The sequence below is a fragment of the Salvelinus alpinus genome, chromosome 11 (genome assembly GCF_045679555.1).
Source record: "Salvelinus alpinus chromosome 11, SLU_Salpinus.1, whole genome shotgun sequence".
In the NCBI taxonomy this organism is placed as follows: Eukaryota; Metazoa; Chordata; class Actinopteri; order Salmoniformes; family Salmonidae; genus Salvelinus; species Salvelinus alpinus.
The window spans coordinates 45,022,602-45,049,092 of NC_092096.1; the positions used below are offsets into that span (position 1 = coordinate 45,022,602).

Sequence of the window (26,491 nt, forward strand, 5' to 3'; positions counted from 1 at the left end):
TCTCAATGGAAATAAGACAAGCATATAACTTCTCAAAAGCTTGATGTAGTCAGGAATTTAATCAAAAACAATACTTTTATATAGATATATATAGGCTTTAGGCTCAGAATCTACTCCAAGGCCCCTTCACTCAAATACATCCATTCAAGTTACGCCACTGTTTTCCCATCTCTGCACCACAATTGCTAGGTATGACCTGAGATATGTTTGCATACAAACCTTACAGATTGAAATCTATATCTCACCGGAATAGAGTAATAGCCTATTTTTACAACAACAAAAAATTAAGGCAGACTGAACTGGCACAGGAACTGCATTTCCCCCAAAACCTCCATCTCGCATACAAACAACCAATAATTGACTTTATATATTAAAGTAATGATAATGCAAGTAAATGAGACATAAGCAGTAACTTGATGAGAAAAAACAAGGTATACAATTGTAATTAAGAGTGTGGAATGTTTAATCTCATCTTTACAGAAGAATTATGTGGATTATCTGGGTTATTTTTCCCATGTTTGTCAGTGAGTTGTCACTGGATTTGGCCTTGTATCAATAATCTAGCTAGGAAATTCTCTCCATACCTGAGGGGAATGGAAAAACAATGGAATCCAATCACTAATGGTGGAGTGAGCCATTAATTTAATAGCCACGGCACCAATTTTCAGTCATGGCAACCAGATGTTTATTCCAACCCATGTGGCTAAATTACCATTTGATGCTGTGAAATTCTGTCAACTCTTCCCTAATGAGAAATTGTGACAAGGAATGTATGTGCATAAAAACAGACATTGGCAATAAAAAATAAAAAAGCTAAATATACACTAATAAAAATTGGGTTTACTCAATAGTGAAACCAACTGTCTAATGATGCAAATGTGGTCCGGAGGGCCTAATGTGTCCTGAACCCCAGCAATTCCTTTTACAACCATTGGCCAATTTACATAGAAATCAGTTCATTGTTAATGTACATCAATTCTGCAGACTTAAAAGTCAGACTGACTCATATGTAGACAAATGTACAATGCAGACTGGAGCACAGATCCTGATACTGATAGATGAGAGAGAGAGAACGGTAGTCCTGTAGGTTTGTGTGGAATAAGGGGTTAAAGGGTTGTTGGAAAGGCAGCTATGGAGTCTGTAAGAGGTGATATCCAGTGGGGGGTGTTAAGTGAGGACTTGTCTGATCTCGCAGTGGACGTAGCACAGGAAGTCCATGTAGGAGGCTCCACCGTGGAGCCCCTTGTCCTCCACCAGGTGCTGGCGGAACAGCATCTCAGACCGGTCTTTCTGCTTCACGATCAGAAGCTATACACAGGAACATTTGTTTGTTTTTGTTTCTCCCTGGCACTTAATTGCTAAATGATGTAAATAGTGAGAAGACACTCCTGGTTTTCATTCTAGCTGATGAGCATCTTGGTAGGTGTTCATCAGCTAGAATGGAAGCAGCAGACCTGGTAGTCCTCGAGGACCTGGGGTGCGCACTGCTGCACAAACTGCTTTCAGGTTTTTTAAAAGCTTGCTCAAACTCACCCAGTCTACTATTAATATTATTCTATATCAACAGCAACATATTTCACTACTCCTTTCATTTTTGGGCAGTTGCTTTCAAGCAAAACAGTGTAAGCTTGGGCAGCCTGTTGAATATGTGATTTTATTGTTCCCAGTGCTTAAAAAGTAAGATTTATGACCATGTGATAAATGGCTACGTTTGTTTGCCAATTCAACAAACAGATACCGTTCTTTAATTATATCAAAGTAGTTTAGACATCCAGTGGAAAGTATGCATAGTAACAGTAACCAATACATCAAATACTGTACCTTCATGGCGCTGGGCCTCTGGTCAAGCAATGAGTCAATGATGGAACGCAGCTTCTTAGACTGTGGGTTATCCAGAACTGGCAGGGAGCTCTGGAAAACACATGAATATTGGTGATATGTTCTTTCTATGCAGTCTTGAATGAACTTTTCAAATATCTGAACTAATGGTATCCAACTAAGGTGTTTCAAACACCCCATCCTCTGTAGAGCTGGGGGGTAAGGGAGTTCTGGTTCTCACCAGGTCAGCGGGCACGTGGGCGAAGGAGGGCACATTGAAGACTCTCTGGACCAGCTCTGGGGGGCAGGCCTGGCCCAGCCACAGGAAGAGGGAGCGCCCATTCTCCAGCAGGAACATGCCAGCATCTGTCAGGCGCTCCTCAGAACAGCGCACTGGAGCTGGCACCAGATCACTGGCAACATCCATATTGTGCTGGAGGAGGAATCAATTAATGAATATAACTTCATCAAAGATATGGAGGGGGCTGCACATGACTCATGTTAGACCACAATCTGTAACAAGAACCATTGTATAAGCTGGACCCCAACAATAGAGTATTGACATGTACCCCATTATGACAGTATTGAGATGGACCCCAATGAAAGCATTTTGAGATGTGTCCTAAACAAATTATTGAGCTGTACACCGTTTCAATGAGACTGCTACTATTTTTTTTAAATTCCATCTTGCACTTTCATTCTGGTGCGCAGTGCTCCAGAGTTTGCAGCATATTATGAGGAACATTCCAACCCCAATTATGCACATATTAAAGTACTTCTTTAAAACAATTGCCGTGTTTGCTGTGACCCACAAATAAAAACAAAATTAATCACAAGTGCCTGGCACTTTCCCAGCAAACATGGCAATTGATGTGAAGGAGAACAAATAACTGCCATTGTATGAGCCATTTTGTCACAATTATGAAGCATGTAATTATTCTACCGAGGGCAACTATTTACCCTCATACTCTTCTCTGAAGTCTCATGCACACACTATTCAGTCAGCGTCTCTTATGAGCCACCTCAAAATGGCAGGTTTTGCTGGGTAATTGTTAGTGTGCTGGCATGCAATACACAACCTCATACAAATGCCATCATTTTTGTGGAATGAGTTGCCGTATCAAATAAGAGGATGTCACACCTTACGGATGCCAATACCAAAGAACTAGTAAATGTGTCAACTCCGTTGTAGGGAGGTGCAGCAAAAATGCTGCCCTCTGCTGTTCATCAGGAACAGGGTTCATCTTTACCTTAAAATAATTATTTGATTAGTCTGGGATCCACACTGAATATCTTTCAGTTTCTTTATTGTATCCCTTGACCAGAGTGATATTCAGTATATATCCCTGGGTATATTTTGACATCAATTAAGTGAAAACCATGTAGCCAGAACTCTGCACTAACAATATGATGACATGACAGGAAGTGGGATAGTGATAGAACACTTAAGATTGGAGGTATATTTACCTAAATGAGGAAGGAAACGGGTATCATGATCATAAAAAAATGTAATTGCAGTTGGTAAAAAGGACCTCAGAGAGGGAGTGAGATTGATGGGAGATGGGTAGAGCCAGAGGTGGGTGTGTTTGTGTGTGTGCGGTTTCTTCAGTGGGATAAGGCAGGAGAGCGGTGTCTCACCAGTGGGACAAGGCGTGGGTAGAGCAGCAGCTGGGTATCCTCCACCCCCATGGCCGTGGTGATGAGTCTCTGGTGAGCCCTGTCGTCTGTAGAGAGCTCAGCGCTGCCCACCAATGGACCAGTCTTCATCAGGCTGTTTAAGTAGACTGGGAACACCTTCATGGCATCAGGCAGAATCAGCTACACAAGGGGAGAGAGGAGCAAGTGAGAACCCCTAATACACGACTCCCTGACACTACAGTAACAATGTTTGCGATACTTGAAATGACAAAAGCAAACCTAAAACTGCAGTAGGATTCAAATGTGCCATCGGTCTTTCTTTCATCAGTTTACATTTGTACCCTGCACCTGTAAGTTATTGGATGTTTGTACACTTCTTTGAAACTAGATACTTGAAATGTCACAGGCCTAGGAGTTAAATCACACCACTGCATTTGTAAAAAGCGACCATAACACAGACAAGTAAAAATTTTTAAAAGGACGTTTTATTCTATGAAAGCTGTCCACAGTGTTCTGTGCCACGGACCTGGCTGGCAGCGGAGGGACTGGCACAGTTCTTCCTGTAGCAGGCTAGCATGTGGGCCGTCTGGTTGACCAGAATCTCCCTCACCGTCTTCAGGGGCTGGTTCAGCATGGCACGGTATGCTGGGAGAGAGGGATGAAGGGAGAGGTAGAGGGCATTTGTAGGTCAGTAACTGTGTTCCCACACTAAAGCTGTCTAAAGTGCTCTCATGTCATACAACAAGTTTGCTTGTCACTAATACTTTATGGGAGGCATATGGTTCTGGTTTTAAAAGACTCACTTCACCTCTTAGTTATCTTATAAGGTGATTTAGATATACTGGGGATCAGGAAGCTAAAGTGATGCATGAGGTGTATTTAACTAAAGTAGAATCATGACACCATCGACCAGCAATGTTGAAGCCACAAGTCACGAGTCGACTTAAGCAGATTTCCCAGATAAAGGTCTACATATTGGGTATCATTATGCTGAATAATGCATAATAAAACACACCAGCCAAGTATGTTACATCCAATGATCAGACTACTTAAAGAGATTCTCCAGTACTTTTGTATACTTTTTAGCCAGTAGATCTGAAAGTAGTGCTCACGAGCCAAGTGGTCCCTGAAAATTGTGTACTACGTCATTGCCCTCTCTCTCTCCCCCGCTCTGCTGTGTGTGCATCGTGTGCCTCTTGCTAGCTGTCACTCAAATGGCAAGGGGCTGAAGCTCATTGGTAGAACTGAAAATGCTAGGGGGCTGGCCCATGTGGGGGAAAATGTAGGGAAAATGGCACAGCTTCCAGAAAAACAGTCGCTTTCAAACGCATTTCGTCACTAATTGAGGTAAGAGTAATTATTCTCATCGATTCCGCATGTATGAACTACAGACACATACAGCCCAAAGGTTTATAAAAATACTTAGTCGCCAAAGTTCCGGAGCATGTCTAACTCTTTATTTGAACTGATATATTATTTATATCGAATCGCATTCATTATGCCTAGATGGGAAGTGGATTTATTGGGCATCTCATTTGGACCTTACTGAACACAAGCCTAAATACAGTAATACTCTGCTGTGTGTAGTCACCTGACTTGGCGAAGAAGTTGATGAGGGCGTCCGTCTCACAGCTCTTGTATAGCTCAGACAGCTGGGCGCTGCAGTTCAGACTAAGGTTGTGGATCCGCAGACGACGCTGGCCGCTGACGGTCGTGTACAGCAAGGCACACTGGGAAGCGGAACACACACAGAAGCCGTTAGAGGGTCAAAAGCCTGTCATGATTTCAATCTTACATGTCAGAGTAGGATGTTTAAGGCTTTGTGGAACCTTTGGCTGAAAATACACATTGTGAATGGAATTGGTTATTAAATATGATGCATATTTGTATTTGTTGCAGTCAAATATCCACTTTGCAGTGAGCTTAAATATCTGATTAGTGGTATCCATTCAAAACAGCAGCTTGAGATGACTTCAGCAAAACAATATAGCGTTAGTTGTTTTGAGTCGTGTATGTGTGAGAGACACCTGCATGAGTGCGCCCGTCTCCTCGCTAAGTTTGTCATCGTGTTTGAACTCCACAGTCACAGCCTTGTCACAGTCCACGGCAGCCATCTCTACGTCTGTGGTGTTGTTCATGTGGATAGCACCGAAGAAGTTTGTAGCCCTGAAGCCTGGCAGGAGAGACAAGGGAAAACTATGGGTTAGTGTCTTGAAGTGCAATACAGTCTAGCAGTATTAAAACCAATTTTACCTAAATACCTTTCAATCAATGCATAATTTAAGCATTGGAATTATGTGGCGATGTAAAACTGTTGGAAACATATGTAATTTAAAATGTTCTTAAATTCTACAATCTAAACTGTACCTCTTTTTTAAGTACATACAAGTGCAATACACTAAAAACAGTTGACTGAATTACCTGTGCTGGTACGGACTCTCATGATGGCGTCAAACCCGATGGCCTTCTCCACATCCTTCCTCAGGTCACTCAAGAAATGCTCTCCATCCATCTCCACCTGAAATACACAGGTAGTGACAACCACAAGGTAACAGAGTTTCCCCCAATTATACTCCATGGAATATTGGTCCAGTGCCAAGATCTGAATGAGATATGGGCTCATGCATTTCATGTAATTTCATGTGTTCAATAAGATAAGGATTCATGGACTCAAAATGGCAGTTTGGACAAAATAAGATGTTCTGTGGCATAAAAGGAGCGCTCTGGGGAACTAGACGGCAGGTAGCTTAGCGGTTAGAGTGTTGGGCCAATAACAGATAGGCGGCTGGTTCGAAACCCTGAGCTGAATAGGTGAAAAATCTGTTTATGTGCTCTTGGACAAGGCACTTAAACCTAAATTGCACCTGTAAGTCATGCTGGTTAAGAGTGTCTGCTAAATGACTCAAATGTAAAAACAAACTGTATTGTGCAGTTGTTTGCATTACTGTTTGTGTATACCTGGAAGTTGCTGTACTTGAAAATGGAGCCTCCTGTGTGTGTGGGGACGTCTCCCATGGTGGCGAGGTCCACATACTGGCTGGGGAAGAGGAAGAGATCCACGCTGCAACCCTGAGACACACAGTCCTTGGAGAGCTGCTCGTACACACCCTTCTGGGGCTGGAACAGAGTCTAGGACACCGCAGGGGAACCAAACAACACACACACTTTAGAAAGGAAGCTATTCACACACTCAAAACATTTTAATAGCCAATGATAATATGGTCCACTTTGTTTTAAATGTAAAAGACTGGCTATTTTTCTTCACCTTCTCTTTCTCTGTGTTGATCAGCTTCTTGTCGTCCCTGTTCTTTAGTTTCCCAGGGGCCTCGGCGGTGGGGATGGATGAGTGGAAGATGAACAGCTTGCCACTGCATTCTGCTGTCTGGAGAAAACAAAAATAAATATCACATTACAGAGAGGTAACAGGAGAGAGTGAATACAGGAAATCGGTGTACATGCAAGTATTTCCTTGTGTGACCGTTTCAATGAAGGGAACAACATTGATTTGACCTAGACGGGTCTCATTATGTTCACGTTCAGTGAGGGGATTCTAGGGTTTAAGTTTAGGTCAACAGATTGCTAAAGCAACAGAGTCAATGGTCTTCGTGACCCAAATTAGTTGCGACTCACCATCATACCCACATTTTCCCACCTGGACAAAAGGAACACCTGTGAGAATGCTGTTCATTGACTACAGATCAGCACCACAGTGTCCACAAAGCTCATCACTAACCTAAGGACCCTGGGACTAAACACCTCCCTCTGCAACTGGATCCTTGACTTCCTGACGGGCCGCCCCCAGGTAGTAAGGGGAGGCAACAACATCTGCCACACTGATCCTCAATACGGGGGCCCATCAGGGGTACGTGCTTATTCCCTTCCTGTACTCCCTGTTCACCCACAACTGCGTGACAAAGCACGACTCCAACACCATCATTAAGGCCTGATCCCCGACAACGATGAGACAGCCTATAGGGAGGAGGTCAGAGACCTGGCAGTCTGGTGCCAGGACAACAACCTCTCCCTCAATGTGAGTAAGACCAAGGAGCTGATTGTGGACTACAGGAAAAGGAGGGCTGAACACACACTCATTCACATTGACAGTGCTGTAGTGGAGCGGGTCGAGAGTTTCAAGTTCCTTGATGTGCACATCACCAACAAACTATCATGGTCCAAACACACCAAGACAGTTCACGACAACACTCTTTCCCCCTCGGGAGACTGAAAAGATTTGGCATGGGTGCCCAGATCCTCAAAAAGTTATACAGCTGCACCATCGAGAACATCCTGACTGGTTGCATCACCGCCTGGTATGGCCAAGGTTCCTGCCACCCAGGACCTATATACTAGGTGATGTCAGAGGAAGGCCCACATTTTTTTTGGTCAAAGACTCCAGTCACCCAAGTCATAAATTGTTCTCTCTGCTACCGCACGGCAAGCAGTTCCGGAGCACCAAGTCTAGTTCCAAATGGCTCCTTAACAGCTTCTACCCCCAAGCCATAATACTGCAGAACTATTAATCAAATGAACACCCAGACTATTTACATTGACACCCCCCCTTTGTTTTTACACTGGTGCTACTCGCTGTTAATTTTACCTTTATTTAACTAGGCAAGAACAAATTATTTTGTACAATTGGCCAACGCTGGGCCAATTGTGCGCCGACCTATGGGACTCCCAATCACAGCCGGTTGTGATACAGCCTGGAATCGAACCAGGGCCTGTAGTGACGCCTCTAGCACAGAGATGCAGTGCCTTAGACCGCTGCACCACTATCTATGCATAGTCACTTTACACCTACCTACATGTACAAATTACCTCGACTAACCTTGTAATTGTATTACTTTTTTAAATTTAGTTTATTTAGTAAATATTTGAACTCTTTCTTGAAATGCATTGTTGGTTAAGGGCCAAATCAAATGAGATTTTCTGCAAGGCTGTCTGTTCGCATCTGAAATTATTTGACCTCTACCACACATTAATTCAAACTGAAGGCAAGCCGTTGGGAAAATTCAGTTGGAGCCGATTAAATAAACAGTTCTATTAGGAAGCAAAACGGAAAGTTGCCGAGTCATTAGGTTGATGGAGAAACTGTTTAATGCACAATGCCAACTGAGAACGCACGGTATAACGGACTATGTTGACAACAAAAAAATCTATTTTGGGGGAGGGTTGGCGGTAAAGGGGCTGTGACTGCAAAAAGTTTAGATGGCCTCTATAGCTGACTGACTTATTTGTTTGGATTACTCTAATTCCTCTAGCTTTGAGTTTAAGATAAGCATCAAATATATGATGTCACAATGTACTTTATCAATGTATTATGTGGGTATGTTGTATTTTAATCTGTCGTCTTTTCATTTCAATGTGCCAGTGTTTTTCCATCTGTCCCTATGTAAATAAACAATTGTAATGAAATCAGAGAGGTTATTGGGTACTTGAGTCCATCACCGCCTGGACAAAGTAACAGCTGCCCTGCTATCCAGCTCCCATTCCCTCGTGTGTGACAGAGTTGACATCTAGCCTCTCACCTTGAGTGCCTCTACCCCAGCCTGGATGACGGGGGCAAAGACCGTCTCGCTCTCGTTGGTGTCTGCAAACATATCAGGGATCTGGTCCAGGAGACTGGAGGAGTGAGAGAGAGGAACAGTGTCACAATCATTCACCTCTGGTACATTGTGTTCAAAACTTGGTAGATACACAATTTGCTTTGTGTTACAATATGTTATAATAGCTTTGTTTCATTGCCTCCTATCCTTTATGACTGCTAATCTGAAAGGAGGTGATGGGTGTAAGTACTACGGTCAATGTCCATCCAGTTATTTTAACTGTCTGTGGCTTTTCAAGGAAGAAAGATGAGGAAACAAAGTTATTTTAGATTACTGGGACAGCCAGTGGCTACATCCAACGGTATTGTCCTTACAATTCCACAGATCATTGGAAGAGTATCATGCACAGACAGTTTAGAAGAGTGAATTTCTCAGCTCATACAGTAGACACAACCCCTTTGGAAGAATTGTGTTGATTATACAAAGTCATATTTGGATCTAAACCAAGGACTTAACTCACATTTGTTTAATTATATTGTACAAGTTGAGAAAAATGAGTCAGTTCTTCAGAAAAACAAACTGGTTGATCTGGGAGTAAGAGATTTATCCAAAAGTCATAGACATACCAAAATATCAAGTTGTTATTAATCATTTTGATGCTGTGTCATACAACTGCATAGATAAGACCATTTTCCATATAAATCCACATGGGTCTTTTTAATATAAAACACTTCCAGGGACCACTTCTCTGGAAGCAACTGTTTTTCAACGTTATCTTGACATTTGTGATGAAAACCACTGAAACTATGGATAAAAATAAGGCATTGGACACCTGATGGGCAAGATAATCAAATGCTGTCATTCAACAATTGTTTTTACCACATGAAAAATGTTGCTTAGAATTGAGCTTTGACAGAAATAGATGCACATCGACGGGCTTTGAGAAGGAGCTGGAGATAAAGACAATGTATACGTTTATCAAAAAGAAAGAGACCACTACAAACCCACAAAGTAAGATTGCTTCAGACAGAATGTTTGTTTATCCTTTGGTCTGCATCAGATTGTCACACTTTGGGGTATAGATTACAGTGTGCAGAGTTCATCCTGCCCCCCCCCCCCCCAATTGGGCTATATAAGCTAAATATTGTCAATGCCTCCTTCAAAAAGGTTCAAATTCCTAACATTACCAATGACCTGCCTATTGCTATTCATAAACAATAATTAACATATCTAAATATTTGAAAATATGCAATCAAGCATCACTACTCAAATCAATTCTCATGTCAGAGGTGTGCCCCTTACTTGTTGATGACGGCGCGAGACTCCTGGAAGTTGACGAGGAAGCCGTCGAGCAGTGGGACAAACATCTCGGCCGTGTCGGACACCACCATCATCTGAGGCTGGGCCAGGGCACTCTTCACGTTGTAGAAGTGTAGGATCTTGTTGTAAGTGACGAAGCCCACCTTCACCGTCGAGCTCTCGGCACCATCCTCTCTGTGCGGGAGGAAGAGGGGGCAAAGTTGGGGATGAGCGTTAGTGTTATTGGATGGATGGAGAAACAGAGACAGAGAGAGACAGAGAGAGCGAAGCAGTAGCCTGGCATGAGTCATTAATGATAGTCATGTCATTGATAATATTTGCCTAAAACATATACAAATTTGGGACCAGGCTAGATGAAGAGAAAACCTTTCAGAATAGTTTTTTATTTGAACTAAAAATGCTTGTCATTAGAGGGAACTATGTTACAGCATAGATTAAGTAATCACTAAATTGTTCTAGTCGCTTATGCACTCTGACATAAAATGGCCAATAAGCGGCAGATCAGTCCCCTATTCTGAAGTTTTATTCTAAACATGATATGACAAGATCAGATAACAAATCAATGTGGATACAGCTAACACTGCTTGCAAGCAGTGTTAGCTAACGGACCTGGTAATAGAAACAATACAATATTCCCAAAAGTATAAACTCCGCCCATCTGGCACTCCAGGCAGGCTCAAGCAAATGCTCAACGAATTTGAAAGACTTCAAATAGTATTTTAACGCAGTCATGTTAGCTTCAGCCAAATATGCATACAGTACTACAGGATATGGGACAGCCAGATCAAAAGTTGACCTATGTAATTGCTCCTTTCATTATGATCCATGTTTTGGTTATTGATGCTTCAATAGGTAATGTTAAATTATAAACTAGGTGGTTCGAGCCCTGAATGCTGATTGGCTGACAGTATACCACAGGTATGACAAAACATTTATTTTTACAGCTCTAATTACATTGGTAACCAGTTTATAATAGCAATAAGGCACCTCGGGGGTTTGTGGTATATGGCCAATATACCACGGCTAAGGGCTGTGTCCAGGCACTCACGTTGCGTCCGTAAGAATAGTCCTTAGCCGTGGTATATTGGCCATATACCACACCCCCTCGGGCCTTATTGCTTAATTAGAGCGCTAATGGTTTTCCTTCAACCTCTCCGATATCACTACGTCAAAAGGCACAATCTCATGCCCTGTTTTTCAAACCTTTGTATATTTATTTGCTCTAGCAAAACAACTTCCTGACATATTTTTAATTTTATTTAACTAGGAGTGTTTTAGAGAGAAGGTTTAGAGTTAGCAACTGAAGCGCTAAAAACATTCCTGGGTGCAGAAACACATTTTTAAGGCAAAGAAAAAACACATTGGAGGAGAGGGTCTCATTCCGGGGATGGGCACCTCTTCCAGCATCCACCACTCAGCCAATAAAACAAAAAAAAAGGGCCATCACCCAGTCATGCCTGACGAACTTACACAAACATCCACAGAAAGAGGGTTAGGATTGTTTTTCCTTCAGGGCAAAGTGCTGATAGGTGAAGGAAAAAAGGGTCCTCATATGCTTTCAATTAAGATGACTGCCATCTCTGATGTCATGTGATTTAATGTCCACACACAATTTCTCTCTCTTACAAACAACCCTCTCCAACTCGTGCCTCAACAGAAGTTCAATAACATGAATAAGAAACTGTCAGTGAAATATTACTTTGTTTTCCGCCCTTTACAGATCTCGCTTTCGTTTTCATGGACTGGGGAGAATTCCACCCAGTTGAGATGCATTCTATTTTATATACACCTCTGTGTTGATGACTCTCTGTAGAGAATCTACAGATGGACTATCCAAATAAAGTGTGACCAAACAGTGTGTAAAAGCATTCCCCATCTGACAAGGGGAAACTGGGGTTTGTCTCCCTTTCTTTCTGAACACAGCAGTATAGAACATGCACTTTAACCCAGTATAAATGAGGTGCTCGTTCTAACTAAATCTGCCATATGTAAATGATGAGACCCGTAGAACAGACTTATGTCAACATCATTCACAAGAACTGACATGAGAACCAGTCAGGCAATGCAGCTTTTTATTGCTTGTTTTCATACTGAGTAACAGTGATGAAATATTAAATGAAGGAGAAAATACCACAGGATTTAGTCTACACCTGCGTGTGCTTTCTTGGAGCCCCTTTTCCACCGTAGCAAGCTAGAAGCAAAAATGTGGCTATTTCGGCAGCGTTGCAGATCCTTATAAAAGTGTTCTGTTTCCAACATGTTTTCCATTAGTTTCAATACAGGAGAGAGCAAAGTCTCACAATGCACAACAGGGAAGAAAAGTAATTTAAAAACAGGGGGCTTATTTGGAGAGCACTACCTAACCGTTTCGGGGGTGACGTAAGGGTTTCGGACAAATATCTCCATAAGTCTGCAGGCTAGGAGCGAGAGCCAGTTTCCAAATAAGTTATTTTAGGAAAGTCAAGGTGAAGTATGTCATCCGTTTCTCGATGGTAAATCAAAACCTTGTGTCTTGCTGGCGACCCACATAAAACAGCCAAAATCAGACCCATCTGTGCCGCGGACTTCTTGTGTCTTGGACATGATTCAGGGTTAGAGTCTGCACTGCGCCATAACATTTTCTCCCCTCCCCCTCATTCTTTCCCTTCCCCTAGCATCTCCCCCCTCCCATCAACCCACCCCCACAACCTTTAGGAAATCATTTTCAACTGATGAGATACTTGAATACTTGGCTTAATGCTTTTTTCTTTGCCTTGTAGATGTGGGACAACCATATTTGGCAAGGTATTGCGGATTTCCAGTAGTATTCTGTTTCACCCTGAGGCGATGGAAGCATAATGAAGCTCAGGCGAACATATGGCCCCCGCTGAAGAGATGTTGACAGAAAGGTGGGAGGTAGTGTAGGCTATAATGTATCTGGAGGTCTGCAACCCACCCCAAAAATCAAACCACCAAGCTACACATTATGGGTGATGGGGGTGTCGAAAACCAACACTTCTATAAATCTAATGTGGTCTCTCTCTGACGTGAGACTTCAGTTATCCTATGCTTATCCCTTGGAGAGCAGAGCATTGTAAAAAAGATTCTGACATTGGACACGGCTTACGTCATTTCACAGTAACCTCCAAGGCTATGTAGTGGGTCTCACTCCAAGTTGGCAGATCCCATATAAAAAGATCTTGGAGATAGGCTGTAGGCTGAGTGATATTGGGCCAGTTTCCAGAGTGCTCAAATGCAGGCGATTCAAGGCTCCATTCCTTGATTACGAGGTCAGTGTTTGATAGCGTGTGTGTGTATTGTGTGTGTGTACCTGGGCAGGTTGTCTAGCAGGGTCTTCAGCTCCTCACATACCAGTCTGACCAGTCCGCTCTTGATGTTGGCATAGGACACGTCGATCATGAAGATGTACGCCGGAGGACTGGCTGGCTTGTTGTTCTGAAAGAGAGAAAGAGGACATTTTGAATTACAACTTCAATTCAACTACTGTTACTTCACCTTATTTCCTTAATTTGCGGTTTAAAATGTCTTTGTCTAAAACAACCCTGAAAACAAACTATTGTTCACTTATGAAATCAACAATTGACCCTGCCTCCAAGGTCAAACACATAATAACGTGAACACACCAGAGACGTCAAATCTGTACCCCAACTTTAGGTGAAACGTGTAGGCTACTATTGGATCCCAATTTTCTCTCTTCCTCACTTCCTCTGCCCTGTGTATCCCTCCACCACACCCATTACTTTCTCTGCGTTTTAAGCTTACAGCTTGCTTGGATCTTGGAGCCGTTAAGACTATTTGTGACATCCGACTGCCCTCCATTTGTTAGGAATGTGGATGAAGGACACAGCACGGGCCGTTGTTTTGTTTCCGCGGTAACAGTCTGACTCGGCTCACCTCGGATGCTTGCGCTGAAAGCTGGCCGGGACTACATTTCCAAACATTAATAAACAGACTGAAGTAACAAGATGGCTTCAGTAGGAAAACGTGGCGTTGCTAGCCGCCACTTACCTCTACCCAGAATGTACAAGAAAAGACCACCCCACAGAGCGTAACAAAATGGAGACCTTTTGGCTTTAATGAGGTGGTGTTGATAGAACAGAACATGCTTTTGCCTCTACTGCTTTTGCTCCTAATCACTTTCACTTCATACAAGTCTTTAAGAGATAGACTCTTGCCAAGCATTAGTTTGGCCAGTTTTATCCGTTCTGTTCCATGTACCATCACAGCTTTCCTCTATGTCAATTCAAATTGTACTGCTATTGAACTGCTAGGAATATTGATTGAAACACATTTTACTTTTCATCCATACAAAAGTAATTCAAAGTAGTTATTTTAACAACTGCCAATTTCTCTCTATTTGTATAAAATGAAACAATATCATATATAAGGTTCACTATGAAGGTTCATTTATGAAGATAAACCACAATGGCAGAGCATTGCTTACCTTGCAGTAATCCAGGGTGGCTTCGAACTCATAGGACCCCAGCGACAGCTCTGGCCTCTCATATAAATCCACCCTTCTGCCCATGTGGTCCAGGTGTTGGAAATAAAAGGCTGGCACTGTGAGAGAACAAAATAACGTGTTTTACCAGTGGTGACAAAAACATACCCCAAACATAATATTGCCTCTGCTTAGCAACTATGCCTTAAATGGCTTTCTCATGCATAGTGTCCCCCACCCGAGTGCATTAGTTTCTATGTAAGAGGGTTCAAAACTACCCTAAAGCCCTGGTCAGACCTAAAGTCAGAAATATGAAGAATAACCCCAACTACTATCATTTAAATCTTGGATAATGTAAGTTACTCAAATTAAAAGACAACTTTTTTTTAGCTTTGAGCTCCAAAAGATTAGTCAGATCCATAGCTGATCTTTAGCCACGGGGCATTATGACCCAATAAGGTCTCCCATCCTCTCGTTATGGGTGGACGTACCTTCGTTGACGCAGTTGCAGAAGCCGCACTGGTAGCGGCGGCCGCCATCGATGAACTGCATGTAGGGACACATGTAGGCTTTGCAGCGGTTACAGCGGATCGGGCCAGTCTCACCATGGTTCACGACGTAGAGAGGAGTCTGGGCCACACATTAGAACAGAGGAGATAGTCACATAAGACAGCCGTGACACATTTTTTTTTAGAGTCAACTGTTGCCCATAGTCAACGGTCCGTGCTATCCAGGATCCTTGGGACGTCCCTACCCTATTGAAGTTAAAATGTAAAATGGTTACGGTAAGGGTTAAGGTTCGGAAAGGGTTATGGTTAAGGTAAGGGTAGGGTAGGGACGTCCCAAGGATTCGGATAGCACTGACCCATAGTCAACTGTACATAGACGATGCCTTATTTAGTAGTTTGGGTGAAATTGACAGGCTTCAGGTTAATGATGATGATGATTACCATGTATTATCCTAACCAGTTTATAAACTCAGCAAAAAAAGAAACATCCTCTCACTGTCAACTGCATTTATTTTCAGCAAACTTAACATGTGTAAATATTTGTACGAACATAACAAGATTCAACAATTGAGACATAAACTGAACAAGTTACACAGACATGTGACTAACAGAAATGGAATAATGTGTCCCTGAACAAAGGGGGGGGGGGTCAAAATCAGAAGTAACAGTCAGTATCTGGTGTGGCCACCAGCTGCATTAAGTGAGATGTGAGATGTTACTCCACTCTTCCACCAAGGCACCTGCAAGTTCCCGGGTATATCTGGGGGGAATGGCCCTAGCCCTCACCCTCTGATCCAACAGGTCCCAGATGTGCTCAATGGGATTGAGATCCGGGCTCTTCGCTGGCCATGGCAGAACACTGACATTCCTGTCTTGCAAGAATCACACACAGAACGAGCAGTATGGCTGGTGGCATTGTCATGCTGGAGGGTCATGTCAGGATGAACCTGCAGGAAGGAGGATGTCTTCCCTGTAACGCATAGCATTGAGATTGCCTGCAATGACAAAAAGCTCAGTCCGATGATGCTGTGACACACCGCCCCAGACCATGACGGACCTTTCACCTCCAAATCGATCCCGCTCCAGAGTGCAGGCCTCGGTGTAATGCTCATTCCTTCGACCATAAACGCGAACCCAACCATCACCCCTGGTGAGACAAAACTGTGACTCATCAGTGAAGAGCACTTTTTGCCAGTCCTGTCTGGTCCAGCGATGTTGGGTTTGTGCCCATAGGCGACGTTGTTGCCGGTGATGTCTGGTGAGGACCTGCCTTACAACAGGCCTACAAGCCCTCAGTCCAGCCTCTCTCAGCCTATTGTGGACAGTCTGAGCACTGATGGAGGGATTGTGCGTTCCTGGTGTAACTCGGCAGTTGTTGTTACCATCCTGTACCTGTCCCGCAGGTGTGATGTTCGGATGTACCGATCCTGTGCAGGTGTTGTTACACGTGGTCTGCCACTGCGAGGACAATCAGCTGTCCGTCCTGTCTCCCTGTAGCGCTGTCTTAGGTGTCTCACAGTACAGACATTGCAATGTATTGCCCTGGCCACATCTGCAGTCCTCATGCCTCCTTGCAGCATGCCTAAGGCACATTCACGCAGATGAGCAGGGACCCTGGGCATATTTCTTTTGGTGTTTTTCAGAGTCAGTAGAAAGGCCTCTTTAGTGTCCTAAGTTTTCATAACTGTGACCTTAATTGCCTACCGTCTGTAAGCTCGATTATATCGACCGATTGGTTCTGTTTGGGGCGGCAGGTAGCCTACTGGTTAGAGCGTTGGACTAGTAACCGAAAGGTTGCAAGATCGAATCCCCGAGCTGACAAGGTAAAAATCTGTCGTTCTGCCCCTGAACAAGGCAGTTAACCCACTGTTCCTAGGCAGTCATTGAAAATAAGAATTTGTTCTTAACTGACTTGCCTAGTTAAATACAGGTTAAAAAAACAACATGTGTGCCAGTCCTCCTGGGTAGTTGGGCTGTAGTGGCTCCCTTGGCCAAAGGTGGAGTCATTTCCCTGGCTTCAGTTTATGCCTCACCAATTGGTTCTGCCACACTATCTATATCCTAACATCCTACTTTAAATTCAAATATTGCCTTTAAAACTGAGCTATTGTGGAAATTAAAAACAAGACCTAACACAGTGCAACAGTCTAGAAGAGTGAAGTTGTTGCCGTTTGACACAAGTGTGAGTTCTATCAAGATCTTTGCCCTTGTAGACCCACACTCCGCCATAAAGCATTTAGTCTAAACATTGTGGGTGGTCTCATCTATACCTTCAAAACAGTTATTATCGTGCAACTCAACACGTGCCGTCACGATACGCAAAGCAGATTCTCTCCCCAGAAACCGATCAATCTCATGCCCCATGTATGTAAATAGCTGCATTACATTTACATTACATTTGTCAATAGCGGAACGCTTCTGTCCGAATAAGGCTTTGTTTAATGTAAGGATGAAATATCTTTCCTGCTGAGTGGGGATGTGTAGAAATACAGATGGTAAAGGTGTGCCTATAGCTTATCTGGCCCACACTCAAACAAACCCATGGAAACATATGGCATAAATTACATGCACAAAGTCCGTACACTCACAAACATTCATTAGTGAAAACAAACTGTGCGCACATGCTATATTCACATGTGCATGGCCGAATAGCCAAATCTCATTCAACTACTTCAAACTATTTACATTAAGCATCACTGAAATGATATACTATCCAAAATATTGTAGCCTAACAAACAAAACAGTGTCTCAGGGATATAAATCTAACCTAAAAACACATTGAATTGTTCCAATAAGACCCCCTTGATTTCTGCTCTTTCTTGAAGGGAGGCTTTTACTCTAGTACTTGTTTATATACTAGTGTGTGTATGTTTTCATATGGCCTCCAAGACCATTAAACTCCACATGCAGACAGACGTGAATGCAGCCAAGTAGTTCATCCAAAGGGAACGTGAAGCTGAATTATAAAAATGTTTAGAAAAAGTCCAAGTGCGATACAAGGGTTTAAAGTTAAGACTCACTGCTTGTGCAGTGAGGTCATTCATTGCAAACAAAACAATAATGCTAACATGGTGATAATGTGTTAGATTCCATATCAAACAAAAGCTATCTAAGCTTCCTACTATGGGAATCATGCCAGTGCTGTCTGGACATTGAGCGCTAACCGGAGAAGGCAATGCACTTGATTGCTTTGCTGAACCCCTTTCATATTCTGGGGTCCACGCAGATCTTGACATTAGCTAATTAGCTCTTTCTATGAGACAGAGCGAAAGCTACAGTAGCATTGCCTAAAAAGGCCATTTGGCACCAAAGAAAAAGTGAGGGGAAGAATATCTAAGGCAGGATTCCTGAGACCACACAAGATACACATGAAGGTTGTCCACGGGACACTTTTAAAAGTTTACAGCACTTGGACGTACAGTATATTTTTAAGGAAATAATACATCTACGTTTCATTGAGGAAAACTAAAAGTGCTAGTGTCTCCCTTCCCTAAAAGGATGTCTACAGTATGTACCTGTGGTTTTGATAGTATCTGGGTTTAAACATCTTGGTTTCAGAATTCACAAGTGGTTTAGTGGTCTGACTTTATATAACAATGTGGATAATCTCTGCAAACATACACAGGATAAGGCCTACCTCATTCTTTGGCACCGTGGCGAAAGGTTTGATGATGGCTCCCAAAGGAACTTGGCACTGCTTGGCCAGGTCAGCCGTGCAGGGGAAAGAGTAGGTGGTGCAACGCATGAACCTTGGACTGGCATTTCCTAAAGAGGATTAAGAAACGGAAACAAAGTTCAAATAAATCATAAGAAATAAATACAAATGTGAATGGTTCAATTAAGTTGTACTCATTGGTTTGATTCAAGAAAATATACAGTTTAAACATGTTAGCATTTTGTGTTTACGCATAAAGCCTTCCACTTGTCCTAATATCGTTCGGTTCTTCCCTTTAAAGATTCATCAGGCTGTAAATAACTTACACTTTCATTTTTTACAAAGAAATGCAATATTCAGTGTTCTTATTCATACATTTAAGTACAATATCAAACGTTAACACTTAATTCATAACAATCAGTATTTCCCTTGCCATTTTCAGGTAACGTTGCACTCAAAGAGAACCTTAACATTAATATATTTTAATTTTTTCCAGTGTGGTTAAACTATTTTTCTGAGACGGAAATGTTTAAGTTTGACAAATCTGAAGTGGTGCAACTTAAAATGAGATCAAAGGGTAAAGTAAATACAAAGTTTTAAAAAATGGAATATCCTCTAAAGGTTTATGTTATATTCCTGGCTTCTGGAGGTATTCGTTTGAGTTAGACCAGGGGTCTACTCAATAGGAACCAAATAGAAACAAAGAGGCCGAAACGGGGAGGGACCTACCTAAGAAACTCTAGTTTTCATTGCAAAACTTTCCCCTTGAGAAAACATTTTGCTACGGTGTGCACTAATGAAAAGACCCCAATCATGTTCCTTATGTTGCCATTAGAATATCTTTCAGAAGTGTATGTTTGATCTAAGGCTATTATCGGATTTGTTCAAAGCCATCCGTGTCACGTACTACTAATCCATTCCTTTGGGAACCCCACAACTGCACATTTTTGTTCCATCCCAACACAACCAAACCTGAGTCAACTAGTCAAGTATTCACAAAGCCCTTGATTAGTCGAGTCAGGTGTTCTAGTGATGGACTGGACAAAAAGCTATGTTAAGTATGTTGGAAGTAAGGTTAGTTCTGTTCAATGACACATATAAGTTTGTGTTTACAGTACAGTGGTATTCCTGTGCCTTACCTTGGTCCTGTACAGTAAAGTCAGTAGTGACCAGCGGGGGAACCTGACCCCTGAGGTTTGTGGTGTACACCTGTCCCCCTCGTTTGGCTTGGTCGTCCTCAGTGACTTGTGTCTAAACCAGAGAGGTGCACTGTCAGTGAAAGACTGTATACTGTGCAGAGCCATTTCCTTAAACAGTCAGGCTGTGGGTGAAAGCTTTCAATCAGTTCCACTCGGTCAGCTTTTGCTAGATGTGTGTGGTAAAGGAGACGTATTGGTATCGTACAAATTCACATTCTGCTGTTGCTTTGTCGTTTGCCTGAGAACATTCCAACCACAATCAGTCAAGCATTTTGTGGTTTTGACTACGAGACACAGGGTTGACGTCATCATTTGTCGGCCATACATTTCATCCAAATAAGACACATACAATAGGTAATTTGGGGAGGTGGGAGTAACAAAAACGGGATGCTCACATGTGTATCCTGGGCCCATACTGGGTGTGCAGTAGCCAAATCTTCTAAAGAGATGTCTTTATAGGTAATACTGGCTTGGAGGTAGCTGGGAAACATGCGAAATGGCATGCAAAGACATGAAATCACACGAGGATTAAATATGAACTCACTGTACTAGGGATGGAGTCAGGGTCCAGCTTTTTCTGAGGTGGCCCGGACATATGGGCTGCCCCACCTTGGAAGGGTTCCGCCATCCCGGGTCCTGCCATCTGCCCCCCAAACTGACCTGACACACAGACCATGCCACAGTGTAAGGCTCTGGTGACCTACACCTGGTGCAATCCTAGTGACAAGCACACACTAAGTGGTACAGTACTCCAAAAGCAATTTGTACACACTACTCACCACCTTCAATAAGATAAGTTTGACTACCACAGTGAGATACCATATCCTAGGACACAGATTATTCCTGGAAACCATGTTTTATTCCAGGAATAGGCTTCACCTGGCTCCAGGAAACTGGCCCTACAAATCCATAAAACTTTGCAGTGATCATCACTGAGCCACAGGTAACTGCGCTTTCTGTACCTTGTGGTTGCTGAGGGTATCCTGGTTGCCCGGCTGCTCCAGGTCCGGGCTGCTGGAAGCCCCCAGCGCCTGGAGGGGGTGGGCCTGGGAAGGGCCTACCCATGCCTCCCATGGGTGGGTGCCCTCCCATAGATGGGTGCCCTCCCATAGATAGGTGCCCTCCCATAGATGGGCCAGCTAGGGGCGACTGTGGGGGAGCCATCTGGGGTGAATTGGGGCCCGTAGGTGGGGGGCCCAGGGTTGATTGTCCCATGGTTGGGGGAGGGGCGGTCTGGAATGACTGCTGGGCTGGGGGAGAGGTGTGGGGTGCCTGATGGCTCTGCATGGGCCCTGGACCTGCAGGATAGGCAGGGGGAGGGTGAACAACTTTCAACACACTGCATGAATGAAGCCTAACAATAACTTTTTTATTTCACCACCCTTATTTACAGTTTGGCTCTGTACAGGTACAGTGATCGGTAAGCTGCTCTGACAGCTGATGCTTAAAGTTATTGAGGGAGATATAAGTCTACAGCTTCAGTGATTTTTGCAAGTCGTTCCAGTCATTGTCAGCAGAAAACTGGAAGGAAAGGCGGCCAAAGCAAGTGTTGGCTTTGGGGATGACCAGTAAAATATACCTGCTGGAGCGCTTACTACGGGTGGGTGTTGCTATGGTGACCAGAGAGCTGAGATAAGGCGGGGCTTTACCTAGCAAAGACTTATAGAGGACCTGGAGCCAGTGGGTTTGGCGACGAATATGTAATGAGGGCCAGCCAACGAGAGCATACAGGTCGCAGTGGTGGGTAGTATATGGGGCTTTGGTGACAAAACAGATGGCACTGTGATAGACTACATCCAATTTGCTGAGTAGAGTGTTGGAGGATATTTTGCAAATGACATCGCCGAAGTCAAGAATCGGTAGGATAGTCAGTTTACGGGGGTATGTTTAGCAGCATAAGTGAAGGAGGCTTTGTTGCGAAATAGGAAGCTGATTCTAGATTTAACTTTGGATTGGAGATGCTTAATGTGAGTCTGGAAGGAGAGTTTACAGTCTAACCAGACACCTAGGTATCTGTAGTTGTCCACATATTCTAAGTCAGAACCGTCCAGAGTAGTGATGCTAGTCGGACGGGCGGGTGCGGGCAGCAATCGGTTGAAGAGCATGCATTTAGTTTTACTAGCATTTAAAAGCAGTTGGAGGCCACGGAAGTAGTGTTGTTTGGCATTGAAGCTCGTTTGGAAGTTTGTTAAAACAGTGTCCAAAGAAGGGCCAGAAGTATACAGAATGGTGTGGTCTGCGTAGAGTTGGATCAGAGAATCACCAGCAGCAAGAGCGACAGAGAAAAGAGTCGGCCCGAGAATTGAACTCTGTGGCACACCCTCCGATTTGACACACTGAACTCTAGAGAAGTAGATGGTGAACCAGGTGGGGCAGTCATTTGAGAAACCAAGGCTATTGAATCTGCCATTTTTTTTTTGTGATTGACAAAGTCGAAGGCCTTGGCCAGGTCGATGAAGACGGCTGCACAGTACTGTCTTTCATCGATGGCGGTTATGATATCGTTTAGAACCTTGAGCGTGGCTGAGATGCATCCATGACCAGCTTGGAAACCAGATTGCATAGTGGAGAAGGTACGGTGGGATTCGAAATGGTCGGTGATCTGTTTGTTAACTTGGCTTTCGAAGATTTTAGAAAGGCAGGGCAGGATGGATATAGGTCTATAACAGTTTGGGTCTAGAGTGTCTCCCCCTTTGAAGAGGGGGATGACCGCGGCAGCTTTCCAATCTTTGGGGATCTCAGACGATACGAAAGAGAGGTTGAACAAGCTAGTAATAGGGGTTGCAACAATTCAGCTGATAATTTTAGAAAGAGAGGGTCCAGATTGTCTAGCCCAGCTGATTTGTAGCGATCCAGATTTTGCAGCTCTTTCAGAACATCAGCTGTCTGGGCTTGGGAAAGTTGCTAACATAGCTGCATGCTAGTTTACCGAAGTTGACAAAGCCATAAATATATAGACTACCACTAGTAAGAAAAGCTTCTGTTCTACTGTTTGGACAACACAGCTGTTTGCTTTTTTAACTTGTTTGTGAGTTGCTTTGCATCTTGTTAACTTTCTAAAGTGGATGCCACCCCCCTAACCATTCCCAATACAACAATCTTGAGTTCTACAAACAGTGATGAATTACCATATCCAAGGTTCATGGAACCCATCTGATTGGTGAGCTGCTGTGCTGGGGCCTGGGGGGCCATGCTGTGGTAGGGGGAATTAGGGGGTTGTCCATACGGAGAGGCGGCAGCAGCAGCAGGAGGGGCAGGGTACCTGGAGGACAGTAAACAAAGAGCTAAATATTGTCTGTTCCAACAGACAAAAAAAACAACTATTCAGTCCATTTACCTATTAGTGGACTTGAAGAAAATGGAAGAAGAAAATGGAAGAAGGAATGCACTAAGAGTATTGGGATGAAGCCATGGTTGCCTTTCAATTCTTGACCCTTTTACCCAAAGTGTGCACTTGCTCCCTCCCATTCATTGGTTGAAAGCAATGACATGGTGTTAATATGGGCTAGAGGGTGTTTCTATCACAGGTATTACACCAGTCCATTCCATTTCCATTTAATACAATTCCATTAGGTGGATAGATCAAGTGCATACTTCAGGAAGAAGGGTAGAATTTGACCATTAGAACGTTATTGTAGTAAATGGACTCTGCTCGTTGGAATAAGCTCTGTTACCTTTGAGGGTAAGCTCCATTCTGCTGACCGTTTGAGCCATACTGGCTGGAGACCTCTGGTAGAGGCATGCCGGAGGGGGATGACACAGGCTTCATCAAACCTGGAAGGTAAAGAATCCTCTTATGGTCACACAATATATACACAAAGTATAACAAAGTATGCACCTGAGAAAAATGTCTCATCTAAATGCTGTGGCAATAGCATTGCTGTCCACAAAGCATCCTCTTGCAGTCACACATTACATACACAGTACAGTATACACGGGCAAACCTTCTAAATGACGAGGCGATAGCATGGCCGTGCACAGAAATACATATCCCCAGGCTTAAATGTTGTCATTTCAATTGGAAGCTGCATTGCTTGAATCATGAACAAACAATTGCTCCTGGACTAATAAAGAATTGCACACATCCCAAATGACAAGATCAGACCGGTTGGATGAAAAGCTAAACAGAAGATTTTACAGGAGGAATGAGAGACCAAAGGAACGTGGCTTTACCTGTTGGTGGGGCTGGGAATGACTGAGGTTGTCCCCCATAGTGTCCATAGAGGGGCTGGGCAGGCGAACTCCCAAACCCAGCTGGGTAGCCCCCCATCCCAGGCTGGGCCTGGGAGTATGGAGGCGTGGCAACATAACCCTGCTGACTCATCCTAAATGCTGTTAAGGTCTTCTCATTCCAAAATAGCAGAGATCCAAGAACCTGCAGAGATGGAAGCAAGGAATTTTGTTTTCTGAGGAGGCAGTTCATTTAAGGCAATCTAGACATGAAGGGCCAAGAAAATGTTGCTTGAATTTAATAGTGAGATTACAAAAACTCTAATTCACAGAATATCACCAACCACAGCATTTAGAGACAACTGACACTGCACATGGGAACATTTTCCTAGACCGCACACTTGACAGGTTCGTGGTCTTCAGTACTTTTTTCCCACACCTAACATCAGTATTTTCCTCCAGTACAAAGTAAATATGTGGTATTCTCCACTAGGCAACACCAACATGCAATATTTGACCTCAAGAAGACAAGACCCAAGCTCATTGGACCGTTGGAGATAAGGTCCCATCGTCATTGTCTAATCTACGAGTGACTATACTTATGTCAGTTTCCTGCAACAATGCTCCTAAAATAAGATGTCTTATTTTCTCAAGATGAATATATGTGATAACATCTGACAATGGTTGGTTCATGATGACATATTGGAGCAGAAATTGTAGGCTATAGATATCTTTAGCTGTTCAAATTATTCACGTGCAGTGTTGGTGAAATCATTCTTGAGCAATAGGCCTTTCAATAAGGCCAACGGTTATAAATAAATACATAGACCTAAATAAATGTGTCACCTTCTGCAAAATAGTCTGCTATATGGCAAAGACCAATTACTGTTCTCCCTTGTAAGTTATTCTTTATCCTTTAATCTCACGGTAAAGTTGTCATTTTCTCAATTTTAGAACCAACTAAGCTTGACTTGATGAACTTCCACACTATAGCCTACACACAGTTGTCAAATCTTGCTCAATTAAGGCCACATAAACAGCTGTCTCGCATTGACAACTCCGTTCTCCGACTCGTAGGCTATCAAATGCAAAAGTGATTAAAATAAAAAATGTAAAAAGTCCATAAATTAAGACAGAAATATCAAGAGACAGTCATAGCAACAAAAAAAAATGTAAGACGAGTCCTTCAGCCACTACCCAGAATTGCCACGTCAAAGACCGTTATTTTCGACACACATCTTAGCATCGCCAACCTAGGAAACGTTAGTCTACCATTTAGTTACAACCAGACTGCCGCCAATATTTATCAACTGCAAGAAAATATATCTGTTGTTTGCAGCACCCGAATCAATATCAATCTATCCAGCGCACAACATGCGTTTCGGATAGGCGCAGTGTACGTTATTTACAAATAGATACATTGTTGTTCATACACGGAAATGTCTACATGTGAAACTAAGTTTGCGTCACGGAGAAAGCATTCGGGTATAAACATGCATTTCAATAGACCAATATATGATAAAATACCCTCTTACAAAACCCATTAGGCTTTTCTGTACAATTATTTACCTGTATTCTGGGGAGTATCTGCCGAGTCTTCTACTCTGAATTCCTGATAGTGAAAGCGGAGTGCCACGTCAAACTCCAACACATCACCGGTCCCTATGCCATGTTTTCACTAGTTACCCCAGCCACAAAGTCAAAATCGCCGATATTGTAAAAATCCATGAATTCAAATATCTGCTTTTTGGTATTAATTTAAGGTTAGGGTTCGGCATAAGACTAGCAGTGTGGTTAGGGTTAGGGTTAGGTTAATAATCACATATTAAGAAAATACATTTTAGAAATAGGCGGGGTTTATGACTTTGTGGCTGTGTTAACTAGTGACGACCCCCATGTATCGCGCTGTAGTTCTCAGTGGTACGTGCGCATGCGCCAATTTGTGGGAAACCCAACAGGTCAGCATAGACCAATTGCGCCGATTGCGTAGCATTAAACTCTTCAAGGCCCAGTAAATTGTGCAGTTCTGATTTGACAGTTAGGCCTATAGCTATGGCATAAGGTAGGCTAAATGTAAACCAGTAAACTATGAAGGAAGATGGGTAGGCCCATTGCTTTCATTTTCCATTCACTATGCAGTAGTAGGTAGATATCCACTGTCAGATGATCTTAAAAGGTGTATGTAATTGAGACCA

General features: G+C 43.1%; 1 protein-coding gene across 1 annotated transcript; it reads right to left on the minus strand.

Annotated features, from left to right (window-relative positions):
- Window positions 1-40: 40 nt before the first annotated feature.
- On the minus strand, window positions 41-25,982 carry LOC139534242 (protein transport protein Sec24D-like). The gene is made up of 23 exons (XM_071333205.1): window positions 25,866-25,982; window positions 24,300-24,501; window positions 23,801-23,900; window positions 23,255-23,388; window positions 21,089-21,424; window positions 20,671-20,786; window positions 20,067-20,178; window positions 18,910-19,037; window positions 15,255-15,393; window positions 14,767-14,882; window positions 13,633-13,757; window positions 10,305-10,496; window positions 8,985-9,078; window positions 6,722-6,838; window positions 6,415-6,585; window positions 5,878-5,974; window positions 5,484-5,629; window positions 5,048-5,186; window positions 3,983-4,101; window positions 3,457-3,636; window positions 2,060-2,251; window positions 1,822-1,911; window positions 41-1,308 (listed from the first exon to the last, which is right to left on the minus strand). The coding sequence occupies exons 2-23, from the start codon at window positions 24,448-24,450 to the stop codon at window positions 1,168-1,170; spliced, it is 3,135 nt and encodes a 1,044-aa protein (XP_071189306.1). The 5' UTR covers window positions 24,451-24,501; window positions 25,866-25,982; the 3' UTR covers window positions 41-1,167.
- Window positions 25,983-26,491: the final 509 nt, after the last annotated feature.

Excerpts from the sequence above, each read along its gene's own strand:
- LOC139534242 (XM_071333205.1), bottom strand. The coding sequence starts at position 24,450 with ATGAGTCAGCAGGGTTATGTTGCCACGCCTCCATACTCCCAGGCCCAG. Across the intron at positions 23,901-24,299 it reads ATTCCCAGCCCCACCAACAG|GTTTGATGAAGCCTGTGTCA; the intron begins GTAAAGCCACGT and ends TTTACCTTCCAG. Across the intron at positions 20,787-21,088 it reads ATACCCTCAGCAACCACAAG|GTCAGTTTGGGGGGCAGATG; the intron begins GTACAGAAAGCG and ends TCTGTGTGTCAG.